This window comes from Lipophrys pholis (assembly GCF_963383615.2).
Source record: "Lipophrys pholis genome assembly, chromosome: 9".
In the NCBI taxonomy this organism is placed as follows: domain Eukaryota; kingdom Metazoa; phylum Chordata; class Actinopteri; order Blenniiformes; family Blenniidae; genus Lipophrys; species Lipophrys pholis.
In genome coordinates, this window is record NC_137639.1 from 1,184,464 (window position 1) to 1,211,753 (window position 27,290).

At 44.5% G+C, this 27,290-nt stretch overlaps 1 protein-coding gene across 1 annotated transcript in view; it reads right to left on the reverse strand.

Moving 5' to 3' along the window:
- taf2 (TAF2 RNA polymerase II, TATA box binding protein (TBP)-associated factor) overlaps positions 1-23,454 on the reverse strand; it is a 45,314-nt gene extending 21,860 nt beyond the window's left edge. Inside the window, exons 1-14 of the mRNA XM_080472432.1 lie at positions 23,259-23,454; positions 23,112-23,217; positions 19,883-20,043; positions 19,030-19,148; positions 18,812-18,953; positions 18,495-18,726; positions 12,880-13,064; positions 12,686-12,799; positions 6,694-6,793; positions 4,855-4,940; positions 4,645-4,780; positions 4,411-4,565; positions 2,484-2,598; positions 2,227-2,336 (exon numbers count right to left, since the gene is read on the reverse strand). Coding sequence (XP_080328558.1) covers positions 2,227-2,336; positions 2,484-2,598; positions 4,411-4,565; positions 4,645-4,780; positions 4,855-4,940; positions 6,694-6,793; positions 12,686-12,799; positions 12,880-13,064; positions 18,495-18,726; positions 18,812-18,953; positions 19,030-19,148; positions 19,883-20,043; positions 23,112-23,217; positions 23,259-23,305 — 1,808 coding nt within the window. The 5' untranslated portion in view covers positions 23,306-23,454. The remainder of the gene's footprint in view (positions 1-2,226; positions 2,337-2,483; positions 2,599-4,410; positions 4,566-4,644; positions 4,781-4,854; positions 4,941-6,693; positions 6,794-12,685; positions 12,800-12,879; positions 13,065-18,494; positions 18,727-18,811; positions 18,954-19,029; positions 19,149-19,882; positions 20,044-23,111; positions 23,218-23,258) is intronic.
- Positions 23,455-27,290: the final 3,836 nt, after the last annotated feature.

Sequence of the window (27,290 nt, forward strand, 5' to 3'; positions counted from 1 at the left end):
CTATTTCCATCCTAAAGAATTGTTGTTTTTTTCTCTGTAAAAGTGCCTTGAAGTCCCCCGTCCAGCTCAGTAGGTAGAGCACGAGACTCTCAGTCTCAAGGTAGAGGGTTCATGTCCCCCGTCCAGCTCAGTAGGTAGAGCACGAGACTCTCAGTCTCAAGGTAGAGGGTTCATGTCCCCCGTCCAGCTCAGTAGGTAGAGCATGAGACTCTCAGTCTCAAGGTAGAGGGTTCATGTCCCCCGTCCAGCTCAGTAGGTAGAGCATGAGACTCTCAGTCTCAAGGTAGAGGGTTCATGTCCCATGCCGGGCGCCACCTTCTTGTGGGCTCTCCACCTTCTTGTGGGCTCTCCACCTTCCTGTGGGCTCTCCACCTTCCTGTGGGCTCTCCACCTTCCTGTGGGCTCTCCACCTTCTTGTGGGCTCTCCACCTTCCTGTGGGCTCTCCACCTTCCTGTGGGCTCTCCACCTGCAGGAAGGTTCTTAATGGTGCAATGTGATCTGGGTGACGGTGCTCAGACTGACACCACCACCACCTGACAACTGATAACCTGGAGAAGATGGATGGATGGATGGATGGATGGATGGATGGATGGATGGATGGATGGATGGATGGATGGAAAAGTGCCTTGAAATGACTTTGTTGTAATTGTAACTATTCAATCAAATAAAATAAAATTGACTTGATTTAATTTAGCCTCTTCAGCTGAGATGTTTTCCAAGCCGGGTTTTTAACAGTGCACAAAGTCTTCAGCCCTTTAAGTAAATACGTAGGTAAATCAACAAATAGTTAAGTAAATAAATAAGCAAGTATATAAATAAATAAGGAAATAAGCAAGTAAATATATATGAAAGTAAATAAATTAGTTGGTAATGTGGTGTGCACCTGTGGGTGTGTTGGTGACAGCTGAAGGGTTAAAAGAGGAAGTGTGGCGATGCACAGGTGAACTGTTCTGCTGCTGGAGGCAATAAAGAAAGGTGAGTGTCCTCCCTGTCCATCTCATCTTTCTCTGCCTCTACAGTGAATGAATGAATGAATGACCAAGTAATTACAGGTTCATCTCAAAAAATTTGAATATCATGAAAATGTTTTATATTTCTAATTTTCTGAGACACTAAATTTTGGGTTTTCACTCTCTGTAAGACAAAATCATCAACATTTCAAGAAATAAAGGCTTAAATATTTCACTGTGTGTCATGAGCATAGATCATATATGGGTTTTACTTTCTGAAATGAGTGACAGAAAATATTGAACATTTTCATGATTTTCTATTTTTTTAGATGTACCTGTATATAAGTAAATAAGTAAATACATGAGTAAGTAAGGAAGTAGATAAGTAAATGAAAAACTGAGTAAATAATTAAATAAACAGGCAAATGAGTGAGTCATTGAGTGAGTGAGTCAGTGAGTGAGTTATTGAGTGATTCATTGAGTGAGTGAGTGAGTGAGTGAGTTATTGAGTGAGTGAGTGAGTTATTGAGTCAGTGAGTGAGTTATTGAGTCAGTGAGTGAGTTATTGAGTCAGTGAGTGAGATATTGAGTGAGTCATTGAGTGAGTGAGTTATTGAGTCAGTGAGTGAGTTATTGAGTCAGTGAGTGAGATATTGAGTGAGTCATTGAGTGAGTGAGTTATTGAGTCAGTGAGTGAGTTATTGAGTGATTCATTGAGTGAGTGAGTGAGTGAGTGAGTGAGTGAGTTATTGAGTCAGTGAGTGAGTTATTGAGTGAGTCATTGAGTGAGTGAGTGAGTGAGTGAGTGAGTTATTGAGTCATTGAGTCATTGAGTGAGTGAGTTATTGAGTGAGTGAGTGAGTGAGTGAGTGAGTGAGTGAGTGAGAAATGAAATAAGTAAATAAGTTATGTGTGGTTAAAAGGTGGTCTGAAGATTTTTTGAGGTATTTCAGACCTGGACAGATAGATATTGTGATGAAGTGTGCTACTCACAGTTCTTCAGGTGGTTCCACAGAGGTGTGTGTGTGTGTGTGTGTGTGTGTGTGTGTGTGTGTGTGTGTGTGTGTGTGTGTGTGTGTGTGTGTGTGTGTGTGTGGGTGAGATAGTAAAAAACCCCTCATGTTTTAAGAAGATTGACAGATTGAGCTGCAGGCTCATATGATCAAAGTAGAGTGACACCATGTTGTTACTTTCACCATTAGAGGTGAAGTTTTCAACAAGAGGGCCACGAACCAGAGTTTGGGAAACACGTTTAGTGTTCTAGTGTTTGCGTACCTTCTGCTCTTGGAATGACAGGGGATGTCGTGTTTGAGGCTGTTCTCCTCGATCTGCAGCGTGTGGTTAAAGGAGCCGTCCAGCTCCTGCACCGTCACCTTGATGGGACCCTGTCAGGAGAGTCACACCGTCATTTCACTCAGAAGAGCACGAGGCGGCGGCGAGAACCCCTCGGAGCGGAGCAAAGCTCCACCCACTGGAGAACCGTGTCTGAGGGGAGGGTTGTTGTGGATTCTGCTCTGCAGCCGTTTACTGACCACATATTTCTGAGTTCCTGATGATGTGTAGTCCTGACGGATCTCCAGCTCCAGAACGTTCCTCTTCCTATTGAAGGCAAAACTACCAAAGAACTTCACCACACTGCTCTGGTCTCTGGACATGCAGTTAAGACTAAAAACATGCAGATCAGGTCAGAAAGTTACAGAAACTCTTTTAAACAGGCTTATTTAGTTTAAAAATTGGCAACAAATGCAAGGAAATGTGCTGTAGGAACTTACGATTGGCACGATAATGAAAAACATCGACAGCAACGTGTAGATGTCTAAGACATGTTAGTTGACCCCTAATAGACCTGGAGGGAGCCGCTTCAGTAAAGAACGTCATCAAAAATCTATCAAGCACTCCAACTCTAAATGTTCACCCGTTTCAATGCAAACACATTAACATTTCAATCTTTATAGAAAACCAGAAATGTTTAAAGGTTCAATAAAAACTACAATTTAATGTTTTTTTTACACATTCAATCTGAAAATGTTTTAGAACATGTCTTCTATTTGCTCTTCTTTCTTTTTAATATTCTTTCCTTATTCCCTTGAGCAAACCTACCAAAGGACTTCAGTTTTAGGTCCCGTTTCCGTGACATGCATTGTTGTTTTGTGTTTACACATCAATATTATGAAAACAATGCCCATTTACGTGGAAAGGGTATAAACGCTGAAAGCAATGTAGTTAGCATGCCATCTTACCCAGAAACTCCCTGAAGAGATTCTGATCCAGATCAAACGGGGAAATATGAACACGCCTTGACTTGCAGGATAGGGACTATTTTTTGTCGATGAGTAATTATGAATCTGAGCAGATGTAAATGTCTTGTGGGTTTCCCACTGAAGCAAACTGCCTAGAAAGCTGGAAAGAGCACTTCAGCCTCCTTCTGCAGCACGGTGCCACCTCGGCTGATCCCACCATCCTAACAGCCGCTAATGCTGCAGCCCCTTGTTGCACCATCTAAGATCGTTGCCCTGTTCAAGCTGCTTTACAGCAATGCCCAGAGCTGTGTCCGCATTAACGGCAGAGCTCTCCAGCGGCGTCGCCAGGGCTGCGTGGCTGCTCCCGACCTCTTCAACTGCATCATTGACCATCTGACGTTCAGGGTCTGTGAGCGGGTCCCCGGAGTGTCCTTCGGCAGCTCCCACCTGACTGACCTGGAGTACGCTGACGACACCATTCTGCTCAGCACATCCAGTCAGCTGAGAGACGCTCTGGGTATATACAGTGAAGAGGCAGAGAAGCTCGGCCTCCAAGTGAGCTGGACCAAAACCAAGTTCATGTACTGTATGTCGGTGATGGACCGGATCCACCTCCTCTATGGCTCGGTAACAACATGTCAAGAACTTTGTGTATCTGGGGTCCATAGTGACAGACAACGGGGACTAAAACCAGAGATTATCCACAGAAGAGCCCTGGCTGCATCAGCTCTGCAGTCTCTCTGGAAACCACTCTGGCGGCACCAGACCGTCTCAAGCAAGACGAAGCTCCAGATTTACAACTCTGCAGTCCTCTCCATCCTGCTTTACGGCTCGGAGACTTGGCCCTTAAACAAGACTCTGGCGGCCAGAATCCATGGCTTTGATAGCAGGGCTCTCAGAACCATCGACAACATCAGGTGACCTCAGCGAGTTTCCAACAAAGTGCTTAGAGCCTGCACGCCCAGAGCATCCCACCTGGCTGTGCAACGGCGCACCCGCTGGTTCGGCCATGTCCTAAGCCTTCCTCCGGACCATGTGCTATGCTAGCAATAAGAGCACTAACTTTTATGAGCACTACTCTTACAAACACAGTGAATAAATCAGTAATAAAATAAACATTAGACTTTGATTTCTCATTCATCCATTGGGTGGATTGGTGAAGCCTGTTCTGGTCCTCGGCTGATCTGTTGGTTCTGGATGACGCACAGGTGAAGGATACACCCACTGCTTGATGAGAGGTCCGATGTCTTTGCCCGAGACGTTGGAGATGGACTTGAGGAAGGCGTGGGTGGACAGAAGCATCTGGCTCCACATGTGACTCTGGTACTTCTGAGACGAGGCTGTGCTGGCCAGGCTTAGTAGCTTGTTAAAGACCTGCAGTACAAACAAGAAACTTTCAAATTCAACCACTAAGAGACGAAGAGAGGAGGAGCAAATGGTGGTGGCGTCCGACCTGCAGCATGAACTCCATGCTGATGCGGTTCTCGATCAGCCTCATCACCAGGTGGGCTTTACACTGGAACATCTTGTAGTACTCCCAGGACAGGGTGTGAGGGTGCTTGATGGAGAAGTGAAGGTGTGGTGTCGGACTGAGGAGAAAAACTTCTGTTAACGAGAGCTAACACTCCCCGGTGTGAAAAGTAAGTCTTGAGTGGAGTGTTACTTGTCTTTCTCTTTGCCTCCGATGAATGTGGGGTGTAGGAGGACGCCTCCCATTTTCAGCTCGTAATCCACAATCTTGTCCAGTTCCTGTAAAACAAGCAGATGAGATAATCCCGATAGCCTTCGGTTTCATACCAACTTCTGCTTTACTTGTGTTTTGCCCATCATTTTGAGGGTTTGTTTATATTAATTAATTACGGCCCTTAGAATATTCTGGAGCATAAATGTATACTACATAAGATTTGTGTAATACCACTTTTGTGCACTGGATGTCAGTAGTGTCTATGTCAGTTCAAATTTCAGTAATTTGCTGTTACATGCTGCTACAAACTCATCAAATTTCCAGTTTATCCCGGCTTTGGTCTCTTCTGTTCAAAGACTGAATGAAAGGAGATACTGAAGTGACTCACTACACCCTCTTGTGGCACAACATGGTACTACAAGCCCTTTCCAGCAATGCCTTGCTGGTTAACTTGCTTCTGATGAAACGCTGTAATCATTATACTTTCAGGTGTTTTTCAATGTGTTTGACTCTACATATTATATTATATTCTGAACTATATTTTATTAACAAACGTCAATGCTGGGACTACTCATCATTTTAGTTATTAAGTATCTGGATGAATGGAATTGTTAACCTAAAGTCAAAATATGATGAAAAAGTGTTTTCAAATGTTCATTTGTTACTTGAAATGTTTGGTTTCAAACAATGTACATACTCAACAATTCTTGTTTGTTATCATAAAAGAAGCAAAAAATGAGTTTTGTCTTTTTTCAGCAACATTAAAACAGCTCGGAACAATCAATGTTGTCAGCTATGAAGTTGTAGCATGGCTGTAAACTGAAATGCATTCATGGTATTGAATACTAAAAACACTGCATGTATTTATTTATTGTTGCTTGTTAGCCAGTTGCGCAAACACACTGGCGAACAATACAACGATGTCGTCTGAAGAAGTGGCCAAAATAGGAAGTACATTTTATTTGCAGAAAACAAACTTCTTCAGCCCCTGATTACAGGTCAACCTTTCAAGTGAAAATGCATCAATTTAGCATTTTTGTTTCGGAATAGTTTGGCGTTTGCAAGGCAACGTTTTGAAAACCATGCTTGTTTACACAGAAATGGCAGAGACACTGAAAATGATGTAGTTAGCATGTAGGGCCACTAGTGGGTGCTGTTGGGGTTGTTGTTCAATGAAACCACACACACATGCAGCAGAGATCAATATGTCCATTTCCACAGGTAATTAAAAAGATGTGTTTTCAGTGGCTCCGAGCACTGCTGTCATATCACACCCAAAACACAACAGTTTTCTGTTTCTGTGCTTCTCACGTGTTTCACAAGTGGAGGAATTTGTTAGATATGTTGCTTTGACTCATTCAATCTTCACTTCCGCCCTGTGACCACCACAGGAATAATTTTGTTCATGTTGATATCAATAAATTTGTAATGTCATGTATCTGTAATTGTAACAGACTGAAAAAGCACATATCACATGAGTTATCTACGTCATAAGACTCCCCGCACTGCAGTGCCGTGTTCCAGTTAAAGTGTGATGCGGTCTTTGGGGTCAGGATCAGTCACTTTATTAACTGTGAGTTGATCTTTGAAATGAGCTTGTCAGGGAGTAAATAAGTTAATACAAGCCCAGAGAAAGACACTGAGCAAGTGTTACAGATGAGACACTGGAGAGAAACAGTTTGTATCTGGAACATCTTTAGATGACAACGTAGAGGAAAACCTTCAGGGTGCGAGGTAAGAGTTAGGCAGCTGTTTCAGATGTCAAAGATCAGCGTGTGAGGGAAAGCCGGGAAGATTTGTCACCAGGTTAACAGATACCTCCTTGATCCAGTGTCGGTACTCATTGACTCCAAATGTCTTCTTCAGGTAGAGTCCGTAGATGTAGCCTGAGATTCCTTTTAAGACCCACTCATCAGCCCTGCACACAGAGCAACACAGCTCACAACCTCCAGACAAGTCAAATACATTCAAGGTTTATGGTCTTTTTACAACCCATTCAAAGTTCATGAGCTGTACATATCGATACATATATCAGTATATACCCTCTGTGACCACTAGATGTCACTATTACAAGACAAAGCTGCTACAGTACCACAGAGTAACCTCCTCTAGGACTGTACTTGCCTGACAGAGCAGGAAAGAAAACAAAGAAGGGTAATCATTGGTTAAAAGCTGAGGACCAAATTCACAGAAGGTTCTGGAACAGCGGCTGCTGGACCACGATAATAAACACTTACATCTGGACATGGGAAAATAAATCATTCTAAAACCCAATTTATAGTACCTACGTTACATATACGTAAAGACGAGGCATTGTCGAGAAACCCCCTCCACAGAGATTTTGCGTAACCTCACACACATCGAAGTGACAGAATGCAGGGGGGATCAGTCCACGAGAGCTGTGATTGGTCCGATCTATGATGTCATGAGACAACCAGGGCTGTGAGTGGTCTGTTCTGCTACACCATGGGGCATGTTAAGAACTCCCGCCATCCAGATTATGGTGTACTAATTTTGCACTTCATTGGAGAAGCTGTTAAATTGAAGAGTGAGGAGAACACACCGTCCAGGATCAGGGTAGAATAATCTGCACACCTGCGATAATCTGGATGACGTGCAAGAAGCTAGCTTGTAGCTCGCTGCTAGTCTGCTGGCTTCACCCAAAGCTAAAACTCACAGCATCACTGTCAATCTTCAAATTGCTCAATAAGAATAAACACTACCAATGAGTTTAATGCGGTTTCAACCGATCCTTCAACGCCCCCTAGCGTTATGGCAGTGAACTACTTCACGGCTCATACAAACTCGACGCAGAACTTCCATGGTGAACGGACCGCGTAGAGACTACACACTGTCCATTGTGGACAGCGCTTTAAGACATAGTAGTACATCTCAGCCTTTTTACAGCAGTGACACTTACAGTCCAGAAGATAATGATTTGCTCTTGTACTTGGTCTGGAAGAACAAGAAAACTTGAGATATTTACCGGACCTCCAACGTTCCAGTCAACCTTCATCTAAATGAGCCCGAACGTGGAAGTCGAGGTGTGTGACTCTGGCCCTAAAATGCTCTGATTGATTAGATTTCTTGAGTTCTGCGTTGGAACAAAAAGAAACCTTTTAAGAACTTTTTCCAGAACCTGTGATGAACTTCTACTTCTTGATGACATCAACTGTGGAAACGACTATGAAATGTGCCTCAATATGTGACCGTTTCTGCAGCTTTGAGAAGTTGAAAAGTTCTCTCTCCAACAAGGCGAGGCAGATGACCACCCACCTCTGAGTCAGCTTCTATTAGCGGTTTCCTCCTTAAAGGGAGTTTCTGCCTCCCAAACCGTATCAAAGTGCTGTCTGAAGGAGGAAGGGATGCTTTTCTCTCTACAACTCTAAGGTCTCCCACTCCGTTCCATCCAGAGTCCTGAGACGATGAGACAATGATCTGGTTTGACACCAGGTGTGGTTGATAAAGTAAAAGTGATGATTTCCCCTTTAGCCTTCCATCTGCTTTTGCTGTGTGCAGCCCTGCTGAACCTCCCAGGCCTCCCAGGCCTCCCAGGCCTCCCAGGCCTCCCAGGCCTCCCAGGCCTCCCAGGCCAATGCATCTCCGGGCCGGGTTCATTCATCACTTTGTTGTTGTGAGTTTTGGTCTTGTGGAAATCCTTGGATGGAACTGGGCTTGGCGCAGTCTGCTCTGATAAATCTATGAGCCTGGATTTATTGGCCTGTTAAAGGAGACAATACGTAGATTCGACGTTGGTGGTTTCACCACTGCATGGTGAGCTGGATCCAGTGAGGCTTCACCCGGGTATCTGCTCAGCCCACGTTATGGAAACAACTTCTGCCAAGTTCTGGTCTCCTTTGTGCCAACGTTGAATCGTTTCAGAATTGGTGGTTTAAGGCAGATGTCAAATATGTGGCCTGAGAGTGTATTCAATTCAGTCTGAGAGATGATGTAAAGTACAGAAATAATAATTATCCAGCACTCTTTGAATTACTGTATTCACTCTTGGAGGATTCTCTCTGCTTTAAAAGTCAGTCATTAATAAAAATAATACAATACAGTTAAGATTTAAACTACTTTTCATATAGTGCAAAACTTTAGTAAATCTCAGAAATTAAAACCTGGAGACATGTTTAAGAGGCGTTCGAAAGTCATAAAAGTTTAAAAACAAAGCACCATTATGTGCCATTTATTTACATTAAAACTGACAAAAAGTACACAGTTTCAGGATTTAAAGCTCCCGGGAGAGTATGGACTGGGAGTCATGACACTCCGGAGGCAAACATAGTTCTCATTGTCCAGCTACTGAGCATGTGCAGAACTACAGAGCACCAGACTGGAAGCAAGTCTTTGTTGTTTTTGAGGCTCAAATCCAACTTAGTGAATTCAAAGGGACTAAAGCAGCATGTTTTTTCTTTCATGTGTGACTGAGCGTGGCCTGGTTTCAATTAGTGGCTCCAGTTAGCCTCCTCCGACTAACTGCGGGCAGGCAGCGCCACGCCACACAGCGCCACGCCACGCCACACATACCACACAGCGCCACGCCACACATACCACACAGCGCCACGCCACGCCACACATACCACACAGCGCCACGCCACACATACCACACAGCGCCACGCCACGCCACACATACCACACAGCGCCACGCCACACATACCACGCAGCACCACACAGTGACACACAGCACCACACTGTACCACGCAGTGACACACAGCACCACACTGTACCACGCAGCGCCACACTGTACCACGCAGCACCACACAGTGACACACAGCACCACACTGTACCACGCAGTGCCACACTGTACCACACTGTACCACGCAGCGCCACACAGTGCCACGCAGCACCACGCAGCACCACACCACGCCACGCAGCACCACACTGTACCACGCAGCGCCACACAGCACCACACAGTGCCACGCAGCACCACACTGCACCACACTGTACCACGCAGCGCCACACAGCACCACACAGTGCCACGCAGCACCACACCACGCCACACCACACTGTACCACGCAGCGCCACGCAGCACCACACAGTGCTAGGCAGCACCACGCAGCGCCACGCAGCACCACACAGCACCACACCACGCCACACAGCACCACACAGCACCACACCACGCCACACAGCACCACACAGCACCATGCAGCGCCACACAGCACCACGCAGTGCCACGCCACACAGCAGCACACAGCGCCACGCCACGTAGCACCACACAGCGACACGCAGCACCACACAGCGCCACGCCACGTAGCACCACACAGCGCCACGCAGCACCACACAGCGACACGCAGCACCACACAGCACCACGCCACGCCACACAGCAGCACACAGCGCCACTCCACGCAGCGCCACACAGCACCACACAGTGCCACGCCACACAGTGCCACGCCACACAGCACCACACAGCACCACGCCACGCAGTACCACACCACACAGCACCACGCCACACAGAACCATGGTATGTTCAGGAGGAGTCAGAGAGATCTGACCACACACACGCACGCACGCACAAACTTAAAAACATAATTTCCACTGCCAAAGCCCACACACAGTGAAGATCTGCAGATCATGATATTTTCTCCTCTATGGTGCAGAAAAAGCTTCATTATGAGATTTGACAGAAACGAGTCTGGCAGTCATCCATCAGCTCGTCCACCACCTCCAATCCACCGACAGGAGCTGCGATCTGTTGTCAATCTGTCATCAAATGATGATGGCCCAAATGTTGCCACGTTTCTTAAAACAGATGAGGAGGCAGCGTGGAGGACGGCTGAAAGTGCTTTTCACTCTGAATCACACACAATCTGCACTTTTTTTTCACTTTTCTCGACTTTTGCTCGGAGCTGAAATAAACACGACTTCCCATCAAACTCTCATGAACATGAATAAACTAGATAACTCCCGCTTTGTGTTTCACCACATCCAGTAATGGTGTCAAACATGGTCAGCACGCCAAACCGGGCCCACCAGATCAGGGGTGTCAAACACAAGGCTCATGGGCCAAAACCGGTCTCCAGGAGGCTCCAATCCAGCCGCCAAACCAACAAGGAAATTGTAAAACTTTCAAAGAAAATATAGATTTTTTTTTTCTTTCTTAGGAGTTTTGGACTCGGGATAAGGGAGGCACCGATCCACAGCTATTCACTTCTGATCCGATCCTGATACCTGAATTTGGATGTCTGCCAATAGAGCTCTGTCTGCTTTAATATTATTATCATCATTATTGTTGATTTTATATGAGGCTGTAATAAACTCCTCTCTACAGGAAAGTATGAAATATAGGAATGTATACATGTATTAGTGTTGTCACGATACCAACATTTTGGTATCGATACCGATACCACCATGTATTTCGATACTCTCCCAAATAAAAAGAGATGTGGACGTAGCAGCCGTCACTGTTTCCCTTCTCTCTCTCTCTCTCTCTCTCTCTCTCTCTCTGTTATTCCTCTCTTTCACCAGACTCTTGCTCTTTGCTGCTCCATTAGTGATGCACTCCATTTCTTTTTACGCAGTTTCCACGGGTCATTTGAGTCAGTTACGTGCGCACTCTCACATGGACGCAAACGCATCCAGTATTCTTTTCAAAATACAAGCTCGGTTGGGAGAAGATTGTTTTGAAAATACATTTTGACATTTATTTTGAAGTTGTGTCCAGGAATGTTGTTGGTAAATAAGGTCGAGTATGAAGCGCTTGTTCAGTTGCGGATCTCAGGTCGGAGCGCGGGAGCGAGCGCACCCCGTCTTGGCTGGGTTTTTTTTACACCTCTTGGAAACCGGAGTGCAAAAAAGAAAAGAAAGAAAAAAAAAAAAGAAAAGAAAAGAAAACGGAGTGTAAAATCTGTCCAAACAGCAACATGTTGCCATGAAAAGTTGGCTAGCACAGTGCTACTTCCCTAGCCTGCTCGCTGGCTGCAAACTGTGGAATAGACTTCCTGACTCATTCCTCCTGGTCTCATTGAGACCCGCCTCCCTTCAGGAAATCCAGTCCACAGTTTGCAGCCAGCGAGCAGAGCAGCAGCAGGGAAACACTGGGGATCATTTCAGCACCATGAAGCAGACCAGGATCATGGATCAGACCAGGACCATGGATCAGACCAGGACCATGGATCAGGAACCTCTGCAGGTTGGATCAGAAATTTTTGATCCGTGAATTACGTTGATATCGGAACCCGATACCGATACTGACACTGGATCGGACCCATCCCTAATGAAGATGAATGATGCAACATCCCATCCACGATTAAAGTCACTGATAAATATCTGATTCAAATAAAATAATGTTGGCAGCCACTAAGAAAAATATAACAAGGAGATGACTAACTAAAGAAGGATCAGAACCGAGGCAGAAATACTGAGCCTTTGTACAGACAAGTTCACTAAAGACTGGCATGAATGGATGATTTACCTTGATCTACGGACCTAGTAAAATAAACGGTAAAGGATAAATACTGTCTGTTATGACTACATAGATACACGGTATAGTAACTTGTACAAATGTTACACTGGACCTACTGAACAGATCAGTGGTAACAGACATCTGTTCGGTTGGCAGAGCGGTCGTCTCCCAATCGGAAGGTTGCCGGTTCAATTCCCATCTCCACTGTCTTGAGCCAGATACTGATTGGTGTGCTCCATTGGTGTGTGAATGTGTGTGTGAATGTGTGTGTGAATGTGTGTGTGAATGTGTGTGTGCTGTGGGGACTATATAAGTGAAACCCATCAACAGATGGTCAAACTACAAATAGTGTGACTTATGTTGTGAGCATTTCCAAGTGAAAATCAAAGCATCAGCTTCCCTCACCAGGACATCCTAGAGATGAAACATCCGAAGAACTGCTGAGCCAGAGCCTGAGCCAGACAGCGGCGGGTCTGCGGCGTCTGGTCGATGATCAGAGCGCTGTGCAGCAGGTTGGTGCTAGAAGACGAGAAGGAAACCTCATCTGAGTCCCGGCTTCACCCGACAGACGCCACCGAGCCCGGAACCCCGCCGCCTACCTGAAGATGCTCATGGAGGCATAGGTGGAAACCTGCACGTAGGCCTCGTCCACAAAGACGGTCTTGAAGCAGGCGTACGGGTAGCGGCACGTCAGGATCTCCTCGTAGAACTCGAAGATCTCGTGCAGGTAGGACATGGAGTGTTTGAGCAGCGGGAGCAGCTGAGGCAGGCAGAAGTGAGTCACCTGAGAGGGAATCACCACAACATTCAGTCAGTCAGTTCAACTTCCCTTTACCAGCTGGGTCGACAGAGAAGCAGTTCTCATTTACAATGCTGAGCTGGCCACGAGGCAGCGGGGAGTGAGACACAGAAACACATCTATACATCATATGTATACTAGAAAACAGTGTCAAGCAATCTTCAAAGTAGTATTTACAGTCTTCACAGTGATTTATATTGAGAAATAAATCGATAAAAGAGTAAGTGCAGTGATCCTCCAGTTACTGTTGTTTGATGGTTGTGGAATAAAGAAAGTTTGAAGGTCTGTGGCAGATGATTCCAGTCGTACAGCAGAAAACTGAAATGAGAAGCGACCAAAGAAAGTACTTTGGGCTTTAGGTGTGACCAGACTGATGAATCTACTAGAATCGAGTTGGAGATTTGGGTTGTAGATATTGAGAAGGGACCGCACACCAAGACCAGTTTCCCAAAAACGGTCACAGTCAATCTCCCTGCTGGCATTCAGTGACATCTAGTGGTCACTGAGAGGAACTACAACTCAATTCAATCAAAGAAAATTCTTTCATTGAGTTTGTTACTTTGGGGCTTAAAGAATTAAGAAAAGAATGCTGACTCAAGTATTTCTTTAGTAAAGCTTCAAATTTTGCTGGACCGATTGTGGAAAAGAACCAATGACTCTTGATTTTCATCCTAAGAACAGGCTGCATGTCAACGAAAACTAAAAGAAGAGATCCATAAAAATGTGATAACGAGGAGTAATCATCTAATTGTTGATGCAATAAAGTTAAAGAAATGATTTTCATGTTTTAGTATATTAAAGTAGTCACATTAGTTAATAGTTCGTCTGCATATGAGCAAGTAGTTTAAAATTTTACACCGTCTAGCAGCCGGTTCTGGATCAGATAGAAAAAATGGGTGTTTGGGATTATAATTTTAATGTACAGACTGATCTTTTTCCTTTTGTATTTATATATTTGTTTATTTATGATTTCATTTTTGATTCCCATTTGTTTGACTACCAATATCATCAATTAATATTATTGCCGTCAATTGATTAAAAAAACCCAACTAATTAATTGCACAATTTTCTGTAATTAATTGCGATTAATCAGCTTGTTTTTCTACTGAAGACTGAAGCTTGTAATGGAGATTCATTTGGGGAAAACCACAGAATTAATGTCGACTCAACACAGAGTCTTTATTTAAATTAAAAGACTATCTTTATAACGTCCTTTTAGCTCTTGGTGAAACTGTTTCTCTCCAAGATCAGCAAAATAATAAAAACATAAATTCATTAATTAATAAACGTCTAACATGAGTCTGGGTTTTGTTAGAGTGCAGGTCCACCACTTTGAGAATTTAATAGTTCTAGAAACAAAGTTGTACAATTATTACATAAACTAAGTGGCAATCATATATATCACGCACGCACACGCACACGCACACGCACACACACACACACACACACACACACACACGAGAGAGAGCATGCACGCGCACGCACGCACTTCTGCGGTTGTTAAATTCAGCTTTACAAAGTAAACCAAATGACTTTTATTTTCTCAATCAGCCTCAGAGAACTTTTTAAAGTGACAGTTTCTGCCTTAATATTATTCCACTCAGTATTGTGCTGCTCCGTAGTCACGGTGCTGCTCTGTAGTCACGGTGCTGCTCCGTAGTCACGGTGCTGCTCTGTAGTCACGGTGCTGCTCTGTTGTCACGGTGCTGCTCTCTAGTCACGGTGCTGCTCTGTTGTCACGGTGCTGCTCTGTAGTCACGGTGCTGCTCTGTTGTCACGGTGCTGCTCTGTTGTCACGGTACTGCTCTGTAGTCACAGTGTTGCTCTGTTGTCACAGTGTTGCTCTGTTGTCACGGTGCTGCTCTGTTGTCACAGTGTTGCTCTGTTGTCACGGTGCTGCTGTTGTCACGGTGCTGCTCTGTAGTCACAGTGCTGCTCTGTTGTCACGGTGCTGCTCTGTTGTCACAGTGCTGCTCTGTTGTCACAGTGCTGCTCTGTTGTCACAGTGCTGCTCTGTAGTCAGTTACGGTGTTGCTCTGTTGTCACGGTGCTGCTCTGTTGTCACGGTGCTGCTCTGTTGTCACAGTGCTGCTCTGTTGTCACAGTGCTGCTCTGTAGTCAGTTACGGTGCTGCTCTGTTGTCACGGTGCTGCTCTGTAGTCAGTTACGGTGTTGCTCTGTTGTCACAGTGCTGCTCTGTAGTCAGTTACGGTGCTGCTCTGTTGTCACGGTGCTGCTCTGTAGTCAGTTACGGTGTTGCTCTGTTGTCACAGTGCTGCTCTGTAGTCAGTTACGGTGCTGCTCTGTTGTCACGGTGCTGCTCTGTAGTCAGTTACGGTGTTGCTCTGTTGTCACAGTGCTGCTCTGTAGTCAGTTACGGTGCTGCTCTGTTGTCACGGTGCTGCTCTGTAGTCAGTTACGGTGTTGCTCTGTTGTCACGGTGCTGCTCTGTTGTCACGGTGCTGCTCAGATCTTAAAGAACTGCTGGTCCCAGATCTCCCCAGAAGAACTCTTGGTTCTCACAGTGCTGGCTTACTGGAGGTTCCTAGTTTTTCTAAAAGTAGAATGGAGGCAGAGCTTTCAGCTTTCAGGTTCCTCTGATGTGGAACCAGATCCCAGATCCCCTCAATCTATCTCTCTGTCTATCCTATCCCTTCCTCTCCTCTACCCCCCCCCCCCCCCCCCCTCCACCTCTGACTCTGGTTTCTACAAAGGTTCTTCCTGTTAGAGGAGTTTTTCTTTCCATAGTCGCAAATAAATCTGCTGCTCATGTGGATTTGTTGGGTTTTTCTCTTTTCTTTGTTAAAAGCTCCTAGAAATGACTGTGTTGTATTTGGTGCTGTATAAATAAAGTTGAATTAAACTTTATATATATATATATATATATATGTATATATTTACACTACCGTTCAAAAGTTTGGGGTCTCCCAGACAATTTTGTGTTTTCCATGAAAAGTCACACTTTTATTTACACACTAGTTGTAAAACAAATAGAAACTATCGTCCAGACATTGACAAGGTTAAAAGTAATGATATTTATTTGAAATAATAATTTTTTCCTTCAAACTTTGCTTTGGTCAAAGAATCCTCCATCTGCAGTAATCCCAGTATTGCAGTACTTTGGCATTCCAGCTGTTAATTTGTTGAGGTAATCTGGAGGAATGTCACCTGACACTTCTAGAAGCTCCTCCCACAAGTTGGACTGGCTGGACGGACACTTCCTGCGTCCCATACGGTCAAGCTGCTCCCACAGCAGCTCAATGGGGTTTAGATGTGGTGACGGTGCTGGCCACTCCATTCCAGATAGAATACCAGCTGCCTGCTTCTCCTCTAAATACTCCTCCACCCTCTGGAGGTGCTCTGGCTCATTGTCCTGCTGGAGGATGAAACTGGCTCCAACCAAGCGCTGTCCTCAGGGGACGGCATGGCGCTGGAACATGGAGGGATAGCCTTCCTTATTCAAAATCCTTTTCCCTGAACAAACCTCCCACCTTACACCACCTTACCAGCACCACAGCAACCCCACACCATCACCTTACCCCACCTTACCAGCACCACAGCAACCCCACACCATCACCTTACCCCACCTTACCAGCACCACAGCAACCCCACACCATCACCTTACCCCACCTTACCAGCACCACAGCAACCCCACACCATCACCTTACCCCACCTTACCAGCACCACAGCAACCCCACACCATCACCTTACCAGCACCACAGCAACCCCACACCATCACCTTACCCCACCTTACCAGCACCACAGCAACCCCACACCATCACCTTACCCCACCTTACCAGCACCACAGCAACCCCACACCATCACCTTACCCCACCTTGCTTGACAGGTGGTGTCAGACACTCTTCCAGCATCTTTTCAGTTGTTCTGCGTCTCACTAATGTTCTTCTGTGTGATCCAAACTCCTCAAACTCCCATTCCTCCGTCCATAACACTCTGTCCAGTCCTCCTCTGTCCAATGTCTCTGTTCTTTGTCCATATTAATCTTTTCTTTTATTATCCAGTCTCAGATTTGGCTTTTTCTTTGCCACTCTGCCCTGAAGGCCGGCATCCCGGAGTGGCCTCTTCACTGGAGAGGTTGACTCTGGCGTTTAGCGGGTACTATTTAATGAAGCTGCCAGTTGAGGACCTGTGAGGCGTCTATTTCTCTAACTAGAGACTCTAATGTACTTCTCTTCCTGCTCCCACTTCTCTTCCTGCTCTGGTTAGAGCCTGTTTGTGCTGTTCTCTGGAGGGACTAGGACACACCGCTGGAGGAAATCTTCACTTTCCTGGTGATGGAATAGCCTTCAGTTCTAAGAACCAGAACAGACTGTCGAGTTTCACATGAAAGTTCTTTTTCTGGCCATTTGGAGCCTGAATCCACCCACACATGTGATGCTCCAGATCCTCCAGCTGCTCAGAGGAAGCTCAGTTTAGAGCTTCTCTCAGCAGCTAAACTGTTTTCAGATGTGCTAACATGATTGCTCAAGGGTTTTCTAATCATCCATCAGCCTTCTGACACAACGAGCAACACATTGGAGCATTAGAACACTGGAGGGACAGGCCTCTATACACCTCTGTAGGTATTGAACCAACAACCAGACCTTTGCAGCGAGAATAGTTATTTACCACGTTAACAATGTACAGAGTGTATTTCTGATTACTTTAAAGTTTTCATTGAAAAAAACTCTGCTTTTCTTTCAAAAATAAGGACATTTCTAAGTGACCCCAAACTTTATATATATATATATATATATATTAGGGATGTCCCGATCCGATCGGTAGATATCGGATCAGGGCCGATATTAGTGATTTGTGAGTGATCGGGGATCGGCAAATCCAGCCGATCACCCCACCGATCTAAAAAAAAAAAAAAAAAAAAAAAAAAACGCGGTCCGCTACGTCACCTAATAACCACTACGTCACCTAATAACCAGAACAATCAGGGACTAGAAGCTCGGGTGGAGCTGCAGAAGCTAGAAGCAGGCGGAGAGGGGCAATAGACCTATAAAACTAGAGTCATATAAAGTGGGTTATGTGTTTATGTGCAGAAGTCTACTTCTAAATTTCTATGTGGTCTGTCTTCTTCTGCGTTTTTATTGTGTTTGGTGAGTCACAGCGCCCCTACAGGCCTGGCATGTGTACTACATGCCCTGAAGCCTCGTGTTGAGCCATGTTCTGAAAAAAAATCAGATCGGTATCGGGGGCAAAAAAGTGTAATCGGGACGTCCCTACACGTTGGTCCCTATGTTTACACGTTGGCTTTTTTGCAATGTAGAATGTGTGGGGTGGGAGTTCACTGGAGCAAACTGACTGACTAAAAACACATAGAACAAAAAAACCCAATCTTAAATATGTTATGTACTGTACAATATGTATTGTACCTAGCCGAAGTGAAAGTGATTGTGGACTGACCTCGTGCATGTAGGGGTCCACCAGGATCTCGAAGGGGCCCACGGCCAGCGAGATGTTGGGGGCGGCGGTGGGGATGGGCAGCATGTAGTGAAACGTCTTCTTCCTCATGTCGTGGGTGTAGACGGTCTCCACCAGGTCCCCGCAGGACACGGCCACCATGGAGGCGTCCACGGTGAACTCAAGCTTCCACGTGCACAGCTCCGAGTACGAGTCCACGCAGGGGAACCAGAACCTGACGGGGCAGGAAAAGTGGGATTGAGCCCCTCCGGGACTCATTGGGGGGGGGGGGGGGGGGGGGTTTAGGGTGGATCACTCACCTGGAAGAGTTCTGGTAGCCGAAGGAGAAGACGTGGGCTCCTCTCTCGGCCATGCTGCCCTCCACATCTGGAACCACGAAGTGCAGCCCGCCTTTGGGCTGATCCAGAGAGAACTCGATGTAGACCTTCAACACTTTGAGGTCTGCACAGCGAGACGAGAATCCACCGGTACAGATCTGTCCTGACATTACACAACTCTTCTGAGCGCTCTTTCTCACCATCTCCTTGTTTCCACAGCTCAGACGGCACTTTGATGACCAGCTCTCCATGTCCTGCGTCCGGGTCCACAGCACTCACTGCTGCTGTGTACGCACTGGAGAAATAGTTCAGGTTCCTCCTGCCAACAGAGAATTGAACATCAGGCCATCTGAAGCTGCTCTAGCTACGTCTCTTTAATCCAGAAAATTCATTATTGCAAGTTTATCAGCAGGTTCATAATCAAACTGTATTTGTGAATCACTTTATAACAACCTGTAAGACGCAGAGCAGGGGTGCCAAACATAAGGCCCCTGGGCCAAAACCGGCCCACAAGAGACGCCAACCCGGCCAAATCACCAAGAAAATAGGAAACATTCCAAAGAAAACATTGATTCTTTTCTTTAAAGCAAATTTCTAAGGAGTAGCTCACTATTTTACCAGTCCGGCCCACTCAGGATGACACTGGACTGCATGTGGCCCCTGAACTGAAATGAAATGAATGTGACACATCTGATGTGCAGAAACACAATGACTATAAAGTATAGGAAAGTGTGGGCTGCTGCCCCCTGGTGGGCCCTGGTGGCACAGAAAGTGGTGAATCTAAATAAGTTCATCAAACATTACATTTTTCAAATGGGTTTGTAATTATAAAACATTGTTCTAAAGTTATCAATACATTACATACTTTTTTGTGTAATCTATATGAGCCTGTTCTTGACTGTGAACCAGACAACTAAACTGTAACGTAGGATATAAAGCTGATGTTTCTTAACTTCAAACTCTTTAAATATTTGATAAAAGACCTGAAGTTTTTTACATTGAAATGATTTTTCTCTTCAGTGTGTATAAAATTAGACAAAGGTGTGAACGGACTGTTTGGACTCGTGGTGGCACACTTCCAGAGTGGGGTCGTTGTAGATGAGGGGGGCTTCCAGCTCGTTGACTCGGACCCTGTAGATGCGGCACTGCTTGCTGTTGAGCTTGATCCTGTTCAGGTTGACCACAGTGGGGAAGATGGTGAGCTCCACGTATCCCTGTGAGAGGGGAACAACAAGGAAACCTGAGGACACCAGCTTATTGGAGATGGACTGAGGTAGGACAGTGTGAAAAGTCAGCATGAGCCATCAAGAGGCTTTAGCTCAGCGGCGGGAAACTCATCATAACTCCACTCAAGCACAGTCAGCAAATATTTCAAAGAAGAAAGTGAAAACAGTCCAAAGTCTGCTGGTACTGATGGAGCAGCAGAGCTTCGTCCAACACAAGCTGTTTGACAGGACATCTACTAATTCAACACACAGCTGAGATTTTGGTCTCTGGTCAAAACAGCCAGGACATTTGGGCTGAGACTCCGTCAACATGGAGCTCGCTGTGATGAGACCGTAGCACCGTCAGGTGTGTAACGCAGGATTCCGTTACAGACGGGCAGATATCCAGAACACAGCGGAACAGTGCAGCGTGCCATGTTCCGAATGGAGAGCAGCTTTAATTACTCTGCAGAACAAAGGAAGCAGGTAGAAACACCTCTGCTGTCCTGATGTCTCCACACTGGACCACCGGCAGGACGACACAGAACTAATATGGAAAACTTTGTTTCTTGGTTCTTTTTTTTGTCTTCTGGAGCGTCACACTGAATATACTTCCCCCATTTGGAATATTCCGTTACTTCTTTAATCTCAAGCGCATCACATATTAAAGGATTCCTGAGCGAAGAAGATTCAGAGGAACTTGTTCATGTTTTCACTTCCAGGAGGCTGGATGATTGTCACAGTGTGTTCATAGGCTCAGGAGAGGGTGGAGAGGGTGGAGAGGGTGGAGAGGGTGGGACCACAGCTGCAGCCCATCCAGAGTCGTCACCAACACTGGGGGTGGAGCACATTACACCAACACACTGACGGTGGACCAACAGACTGAGGGTGGAGCACATTACACCAACAGAGGGTGGAGCACATTACACCACCACACTGAGGGTGGAGCACATTACACCACCACACTGAGGGTGGAGCACATTACATCAACACACTGAGGGTGGAGGACATTACACCAACACTGAGGGTGGAGCACATTACACCAACACACTGAGGGTGGAGCACATTACACCAACAAACAGAGGGTGGAGCACATTACACCAACAAACAGAGGGTGGAGCACATTACACCAACACACTGAGGGTGGAGCACATTACACCAACAGAGGGTGGAGCACATTACACCACCACACTGAGGGTGGAGCACATTACACCACCACACTGAGGGTGGAGCACATTACACCAACACACTGAGGGTGGAGCACATTACATCAACACACTGAGGGTGGAGGACATTACACCAACACACTGACGGTGGACCAACAGACTGAGGGTGGAGCACATTACACCAACACACTGAGGGTGGAGCACATTACACCAACACTGAGGGTGGAGCACATTACACCAACACACTGAGGGTGGAGCACATTACACCAACAAACAGAGGGTGGAGCACATTACACCAACAAACAGAGGGTGGAGCACATTACACCAACACACTGAGGGTGGAGCACATTACACCAACAAACAGAGGGTGGAGCACATTACACCAACACACTGAGGGTGGAGCACATTACACTTGAGCTCCACCCTCTGCTCTGGCTGCCTGTGTAGCAAAGCATGGACTTCAACATGTTCCGTCTGCTCCAGAAAGCTCTGAATGGTCTCGGGCCTTAGTCCATCTCAGAGTACTAGTAGAATATGAAACAATATGAAACTCTGAGGTTCTGGAAGAGATTTACTAAAAGTTCCCAGACCCAGAAGAAACAAGGTGAAGCAGCTTTTACTTCCTGCCTCCTCGGCTGTGGAACAAGCTTCCTCTTGACACACTCACTCCAACTAAATCATAACGTAAAACACTATCATCTGCTCAGGAATCCATATGAACAGTAGATTTTATTATTTTTAGTACCTTTATCTTAACCTAGCTTTTACACTTTATCCTCCTGTTCATGTTGTTCCTAATCTCCCTGTTTTGGGTTTTTCTTTGTTCAGCACTGACTTGCCTTCTGCCAATAGAAATGAATTTGCCTCATCATTAATGTTCTGGAGTCTGTTATTGAGAACATTCATAAAACGGACAACATCTGTCAAATTTGCCATTTTCTACAGTGAAATAAGTCAAATTCTCATAATCAGCATTAGAATAATGTTTTCTGTAAATGCACTGCAGTAATGCTTGTTTTTATTCAATAAGTATTTAGTGTACATGAGTCACAAAAGTTCACAAATGCCACATTGGAAATAGCTTGTTCTTTCATAATTAACAATAGTGACTTCAGGTTAAAATCCTCAAAATAACAATCTTGCTGATCAGAAGCAGTTTAAGGAGATGCTGAACTTAAACGTAGTAGTTCACAGTTTTCAAAAAAGCTGTAAAATACAAACTGATTAGGAGTTACAGTTCAGACTGGTGATGAAGAAAGGGAATATCAATATTATGGTATTATGTTCTTTATATCTTCCTTATGTATTTTTTACTTTTGTTATTGTTTTTGTTGTTTTGACTATTTGTTTGTGAGTTACAATTATTCAAGGTTATTCATAGACTTTAAAGAGCAGGCATAAATAAGGCACTGGCTTCAGCCTTTTTCTAGTATTTGTTGGTGTTGACCTGTGACCAGAAATAAACCACTCGTTCAACCTCATGTATGTAATCTATAGTTTTTATTACAGTGTTTTGGACATTTTTGTCCTTAATAAGTAGTAATAATAAGTAGTAGTAGTATTAGAAGCCTATATTTTGGCAGACCTTTCACATATCCAAAAACATCCTGAAGCCACTCAACATCTATAATTTGTAAAATAACTAAATCAGCGTGTTTGTTTCTATCAGTAACTTTTACAAAAAGATGAGAAATTGATTTTCTAAAGTTAATAAACGGACATTCTTAGAGCACATCTCAGATCGAGAAACCTGGACAGTTTGCATTAACACAGCAAAGATGAAGAACAAAGGATGCAACCAGACGGAATGTTTATAATGATGAGTTAATAACTCTGTAAAACACATATTCATTGAATGGACTGTTGTCTCTGTAGGAAAAAGGTCTGATTGTTTGAATAAAATGTACTCACAATGACGGATTTCCTCTGGAAGTTGATGTTGTTGATGCACACCACCTGGTGGGTCGTGGAAACCAATAATACAAAACTATTAGTGAGTAAATAACATGTACAGCTTCTGTTACCGGAAAACAAGAGAATAAAGAGAACACTTATAATTTAAAAGGTCGCGGACTCTCGAAGCCTTTATCCTTCTTTCTGTTCATGGTCGCTGCTTTACTAAACCGTGGTATACAGCAGGATGGTGGAAGTCGGAGCGGGGAAATCAGCGGCGCTGTCGCTGCTCACAGCGCTCCGTCCTCGGCGTGTCTCTGTGAGTCTCCCCGATGCTTCCTCCGCACAGTCTTTACAGGGTGCACACAGGTGAAGCCGCCATGAAACGCACTTTGCCCTGGGATGTTACCAAACATAACACGTTGATTTAATGTGGGCTCCACTCTCTGGGCATTAAAATATCCACTTATATTCTCCACAGACGGCTGTTCCTAGCGAAGTAACGGCGGATAAGCCGTGTGCCGCCATGTTGTTTCTGACCTTTGAACTCCCGCCCAAAAATAATAACAAATATTAATTTAACGTTATATTTTCAAACAGACAGTTACAGAAATCTAAATATATTTCATGCTAACTAATAGTAATACAACACTTTAAAAAAAACAACCTTTTTAATCTTTTGTTCGTCTCCTCACGTCATGACTGGGCGGAGACTTTCTCTTAAAGGTACAGGAGCCTCTCGGCAGCTGTCACGACCATACCATGGTCACGACTGGCCCTGTCCACACAAGAACTAAACCGGAATAAGACAAGATCAGACACAGAAAGGCTTAATTGTTAGGCCTCTGTTAGCACTTTCATATTTTTCTACATTGGTTTATACTCATACCTTTGAATAAAGTTTTTGTAACTAGTTAAAATGGGTTTTACACAGTTAAATGATTTGACTGTTGTTTTGATTTGGCCTTCAACTACTGATCAGTAAAGGTGGGCAAAAAGTAAAGTTTTGACCCTCTTTAACAAAAAAAGAATGAAAATGGGTGAGTGAGTGTTGTTTGATGCCCATGTTCAATTATACAGAAAATACACAAGAACTTGTGAAGAACATGATTATATATGGCACTTTGACATTTTTTATCTTACAAGTGTATTATGGTGCATTCTTAGTTCAGATGATTAAACATAGTTGTCTGCTTACAATGGAGTTTTTGCTATCATGACAAACATCCTTTTGCCAAATTGCAGTATAAGAAAACTGTCAGAATACTTAAGACTAAAATGATTTCCACGGACTGATGTTCTCATCCTCAGCCACCGCCCAGCAGCCCTTGGTCAGGCTGCTACCGCTGGTGCCATGACCAGGTGCTCCAGCCTGTGTCCGAGATCATCTCCACCGCAGTGGCCAACAACAAACACACCCGCAGCCACAGTCAACACCAACAGCCGGCCTGCAGCCACAGTCAACACCAACAGCCGGCCTGCAGCCACAGTCAACACCAACAGCCGGCCTGCAGCCACAGTCAACACCAACAGCCGGCCTGCAGCCACAGTCAACACCAACAGCCGGCCTGCAGCCACAGTCAACACCAACAGCCGGCCTGCAGCCACAGTCAAAACCAACAGCCGGCCTGCGCTCATCGGCAGGATTCTTTCCTAAACACTGACAAAACAATGTTTTCAGGTGAAAATGGAAAACCGTTGTTGTGTTTTGGGCATCAGATTACACAACAGCGCTGTGCTCAGACTCACTGAAAATGCAACTTTTTGAAAACAGCTCCCAATGAGAAACTTTTTGAAAACTCTCCGACTCTGTGAAAATGGGGCAAACATTACTTTTCTGAAACACTGCTACTGCACATGAGTACCACAGTCGAAGTAACTAGTTCTTCTGCACATGCTCAGTAGAGCCAAGCAGAGCAAAGTTCCCTCCATGGTGTCATGACTCGGAGTTCTTATTCTGCTGGAACTTGATACTTTTATTTTGACAGTCACCTTAATAACGATCCAACTTGGTACTTTTATTTTGACAGTTGACGTAATAACAATTCAACTCGGTACTTTTATTTTGACAGTCAACGTAATAACGATCCAACTTGGTACTTTTATTTTGACAGTCACCACAATAACAATCCAACTTGGTACTTTTATTTTGACAGTCAACGTAATAACTATTCTATTATGCGCTAAAGAGGAGGAAGTTTTATTCACAGACAAGAAAATATTGTAGATAATCTTAAAGAATTAATAACATACTTTGCTTGTAGTCCTTTCTGATGACACCAGGTGGCGCTCAGCCCTGTCCCTAATGACCAGCCACCCCTGGGGATGACACTGATTTACATGTTCAAATGATCATTTTCAAAACCAAATGCAATTTATTAACTTACAATGATTTAACAATCTTTAGTGTAGCAGGTTTGATTTAAAATTATGACTTAACTATTTTACAAGTAGAATTGCTGGATTTGTTTTGATTCTCTGCCAGTGCAGCAAAATAAATCATTTAAAAAAATGTGCATTGAATAATTTTTTTCTGCACGAGGGACGAACTGATACCACCTTTTTAACAGAGTACCGATATAAGTACGTACTTAAATGCCATAAAGGCAGAGGGACGGAGCTCGCTGTGTGCTGCCACATGCTCCAGCTCGCTGTTAAGGAATGTATCAATCCAATTTTAATCATGTTAAGCATGTAGCATCGCTGGTGTGTTAGCCCAAAACTCTTTAGCATGTAGCATGTAGCACGGCTCAGAGTAAAATCCTCCTGATCCACTGAGCAGTTACACAGATGAGTGACATCATTGCTCCAAATGTCTCTGGTGATTTAGTTTCTGGTGTTGTTTGAACTAGTGTTCATGGGTTAGGGTTGATCATTTGGCAGAACATAGCTGGGTTACCAACTCCCTGAAAAGAAATACGGGACTCCTCACTGGCAGGTCCGGTTGACCCGTTTGCGTTCACCGTTCCTGGTGAGGTGAAAATTTTCTTAGCTCTTTTTTTTCTGTGTGTGAAACACATTTACTATTTGACTTGAAGCTGAATTTTAATAGATGCATATTATTTGTGATATGAACACTTTGAAAACAAATTATTTAGCAATAAATTTTTAGTGCAAAATACCAAAATTAACTAAATAAAATCTGTATTTTTCTCCATAGAAACCTTCTTAGAATAAAAATGCATGTTTCTTTAACAGAACTTCGTCTGGCTTAAATGATAACAGAATAGATACCAATTCACTTAAAATTGTATAAATTAATCGAAAACAATAGAAAGCAGAACATTCCTGTAATAAAGGACGATAAGAAAAGTTCAAACAGAAAATCTGCGGAAAAGTTCTAAACATAACATATTTGTTCCTCCAGGTGAACGACAGCAGGCTGCAGCTGAAGTAAAAAAGAAAAAAGATGGAACTCATGAACCTAAAAGCTCAACGCTCCATCATGTAAAGACAGAATATTGTTCCGTTAGTATTTCTGTTGAGGTATTACTGCAGTCAGGAGGTGTTTGTCTTTCAGTGTTACACAGTAAAACTCTGATCAAGACATTTCATCATTTAGACTGACAATGAGTTCATTTCTAATGAATTCAGCAGAACATCAGTCCACTTCTTCTTCATGGAAGAAGGAATCCTCTCCACAAACACAGGATGAGCTGAATGCTGAGGGCAAAGGAACCACAGCCTGGATGCTGGGGAGGAACTGGAACCTCTCTGCTGTTCTCTTGGGCTGTTTCCTTCTCCTGAGGTTCTGTAGTGAGATTCTGCATTGAAGTTCTGTAGTGAGGTTCTGTAGTGAGGTTCTGTAGTGAAGTTCTGTAGTGAGGTTCTGTAGTGAGGTTCTGCGTTGAGGTTCTGTAGTGAGGTTCTGCAATGATGTTCTGTAGTGAGGATCTGCAGTGAAGTTCTGTAGTGAGGTTCTGCAGTGAGGTTCTGTAGTGCGGTTCTGTAGTGAGGTTCTGCAGTGAGGTTCTCTAGTGAGGTACTGTAGTGAGGTTCTGCAGTGGAGTTCTGTAGTGAGGTACAGTAGTGAGGTTCTGCTGTGAGGTTCTGCAATGACATTCTGTAGTGAGGATCTGCAGTGAAGTTTTGCAGTGAGGTTCTGTAGTGAGGTACAGTAGTGAGGTTCTGCTGTGAGGTTCTGTAGTGAGATTCTGCATTGAAGTTCTGTAGTGAGGTTCTGCTGTGAGGTTCTGT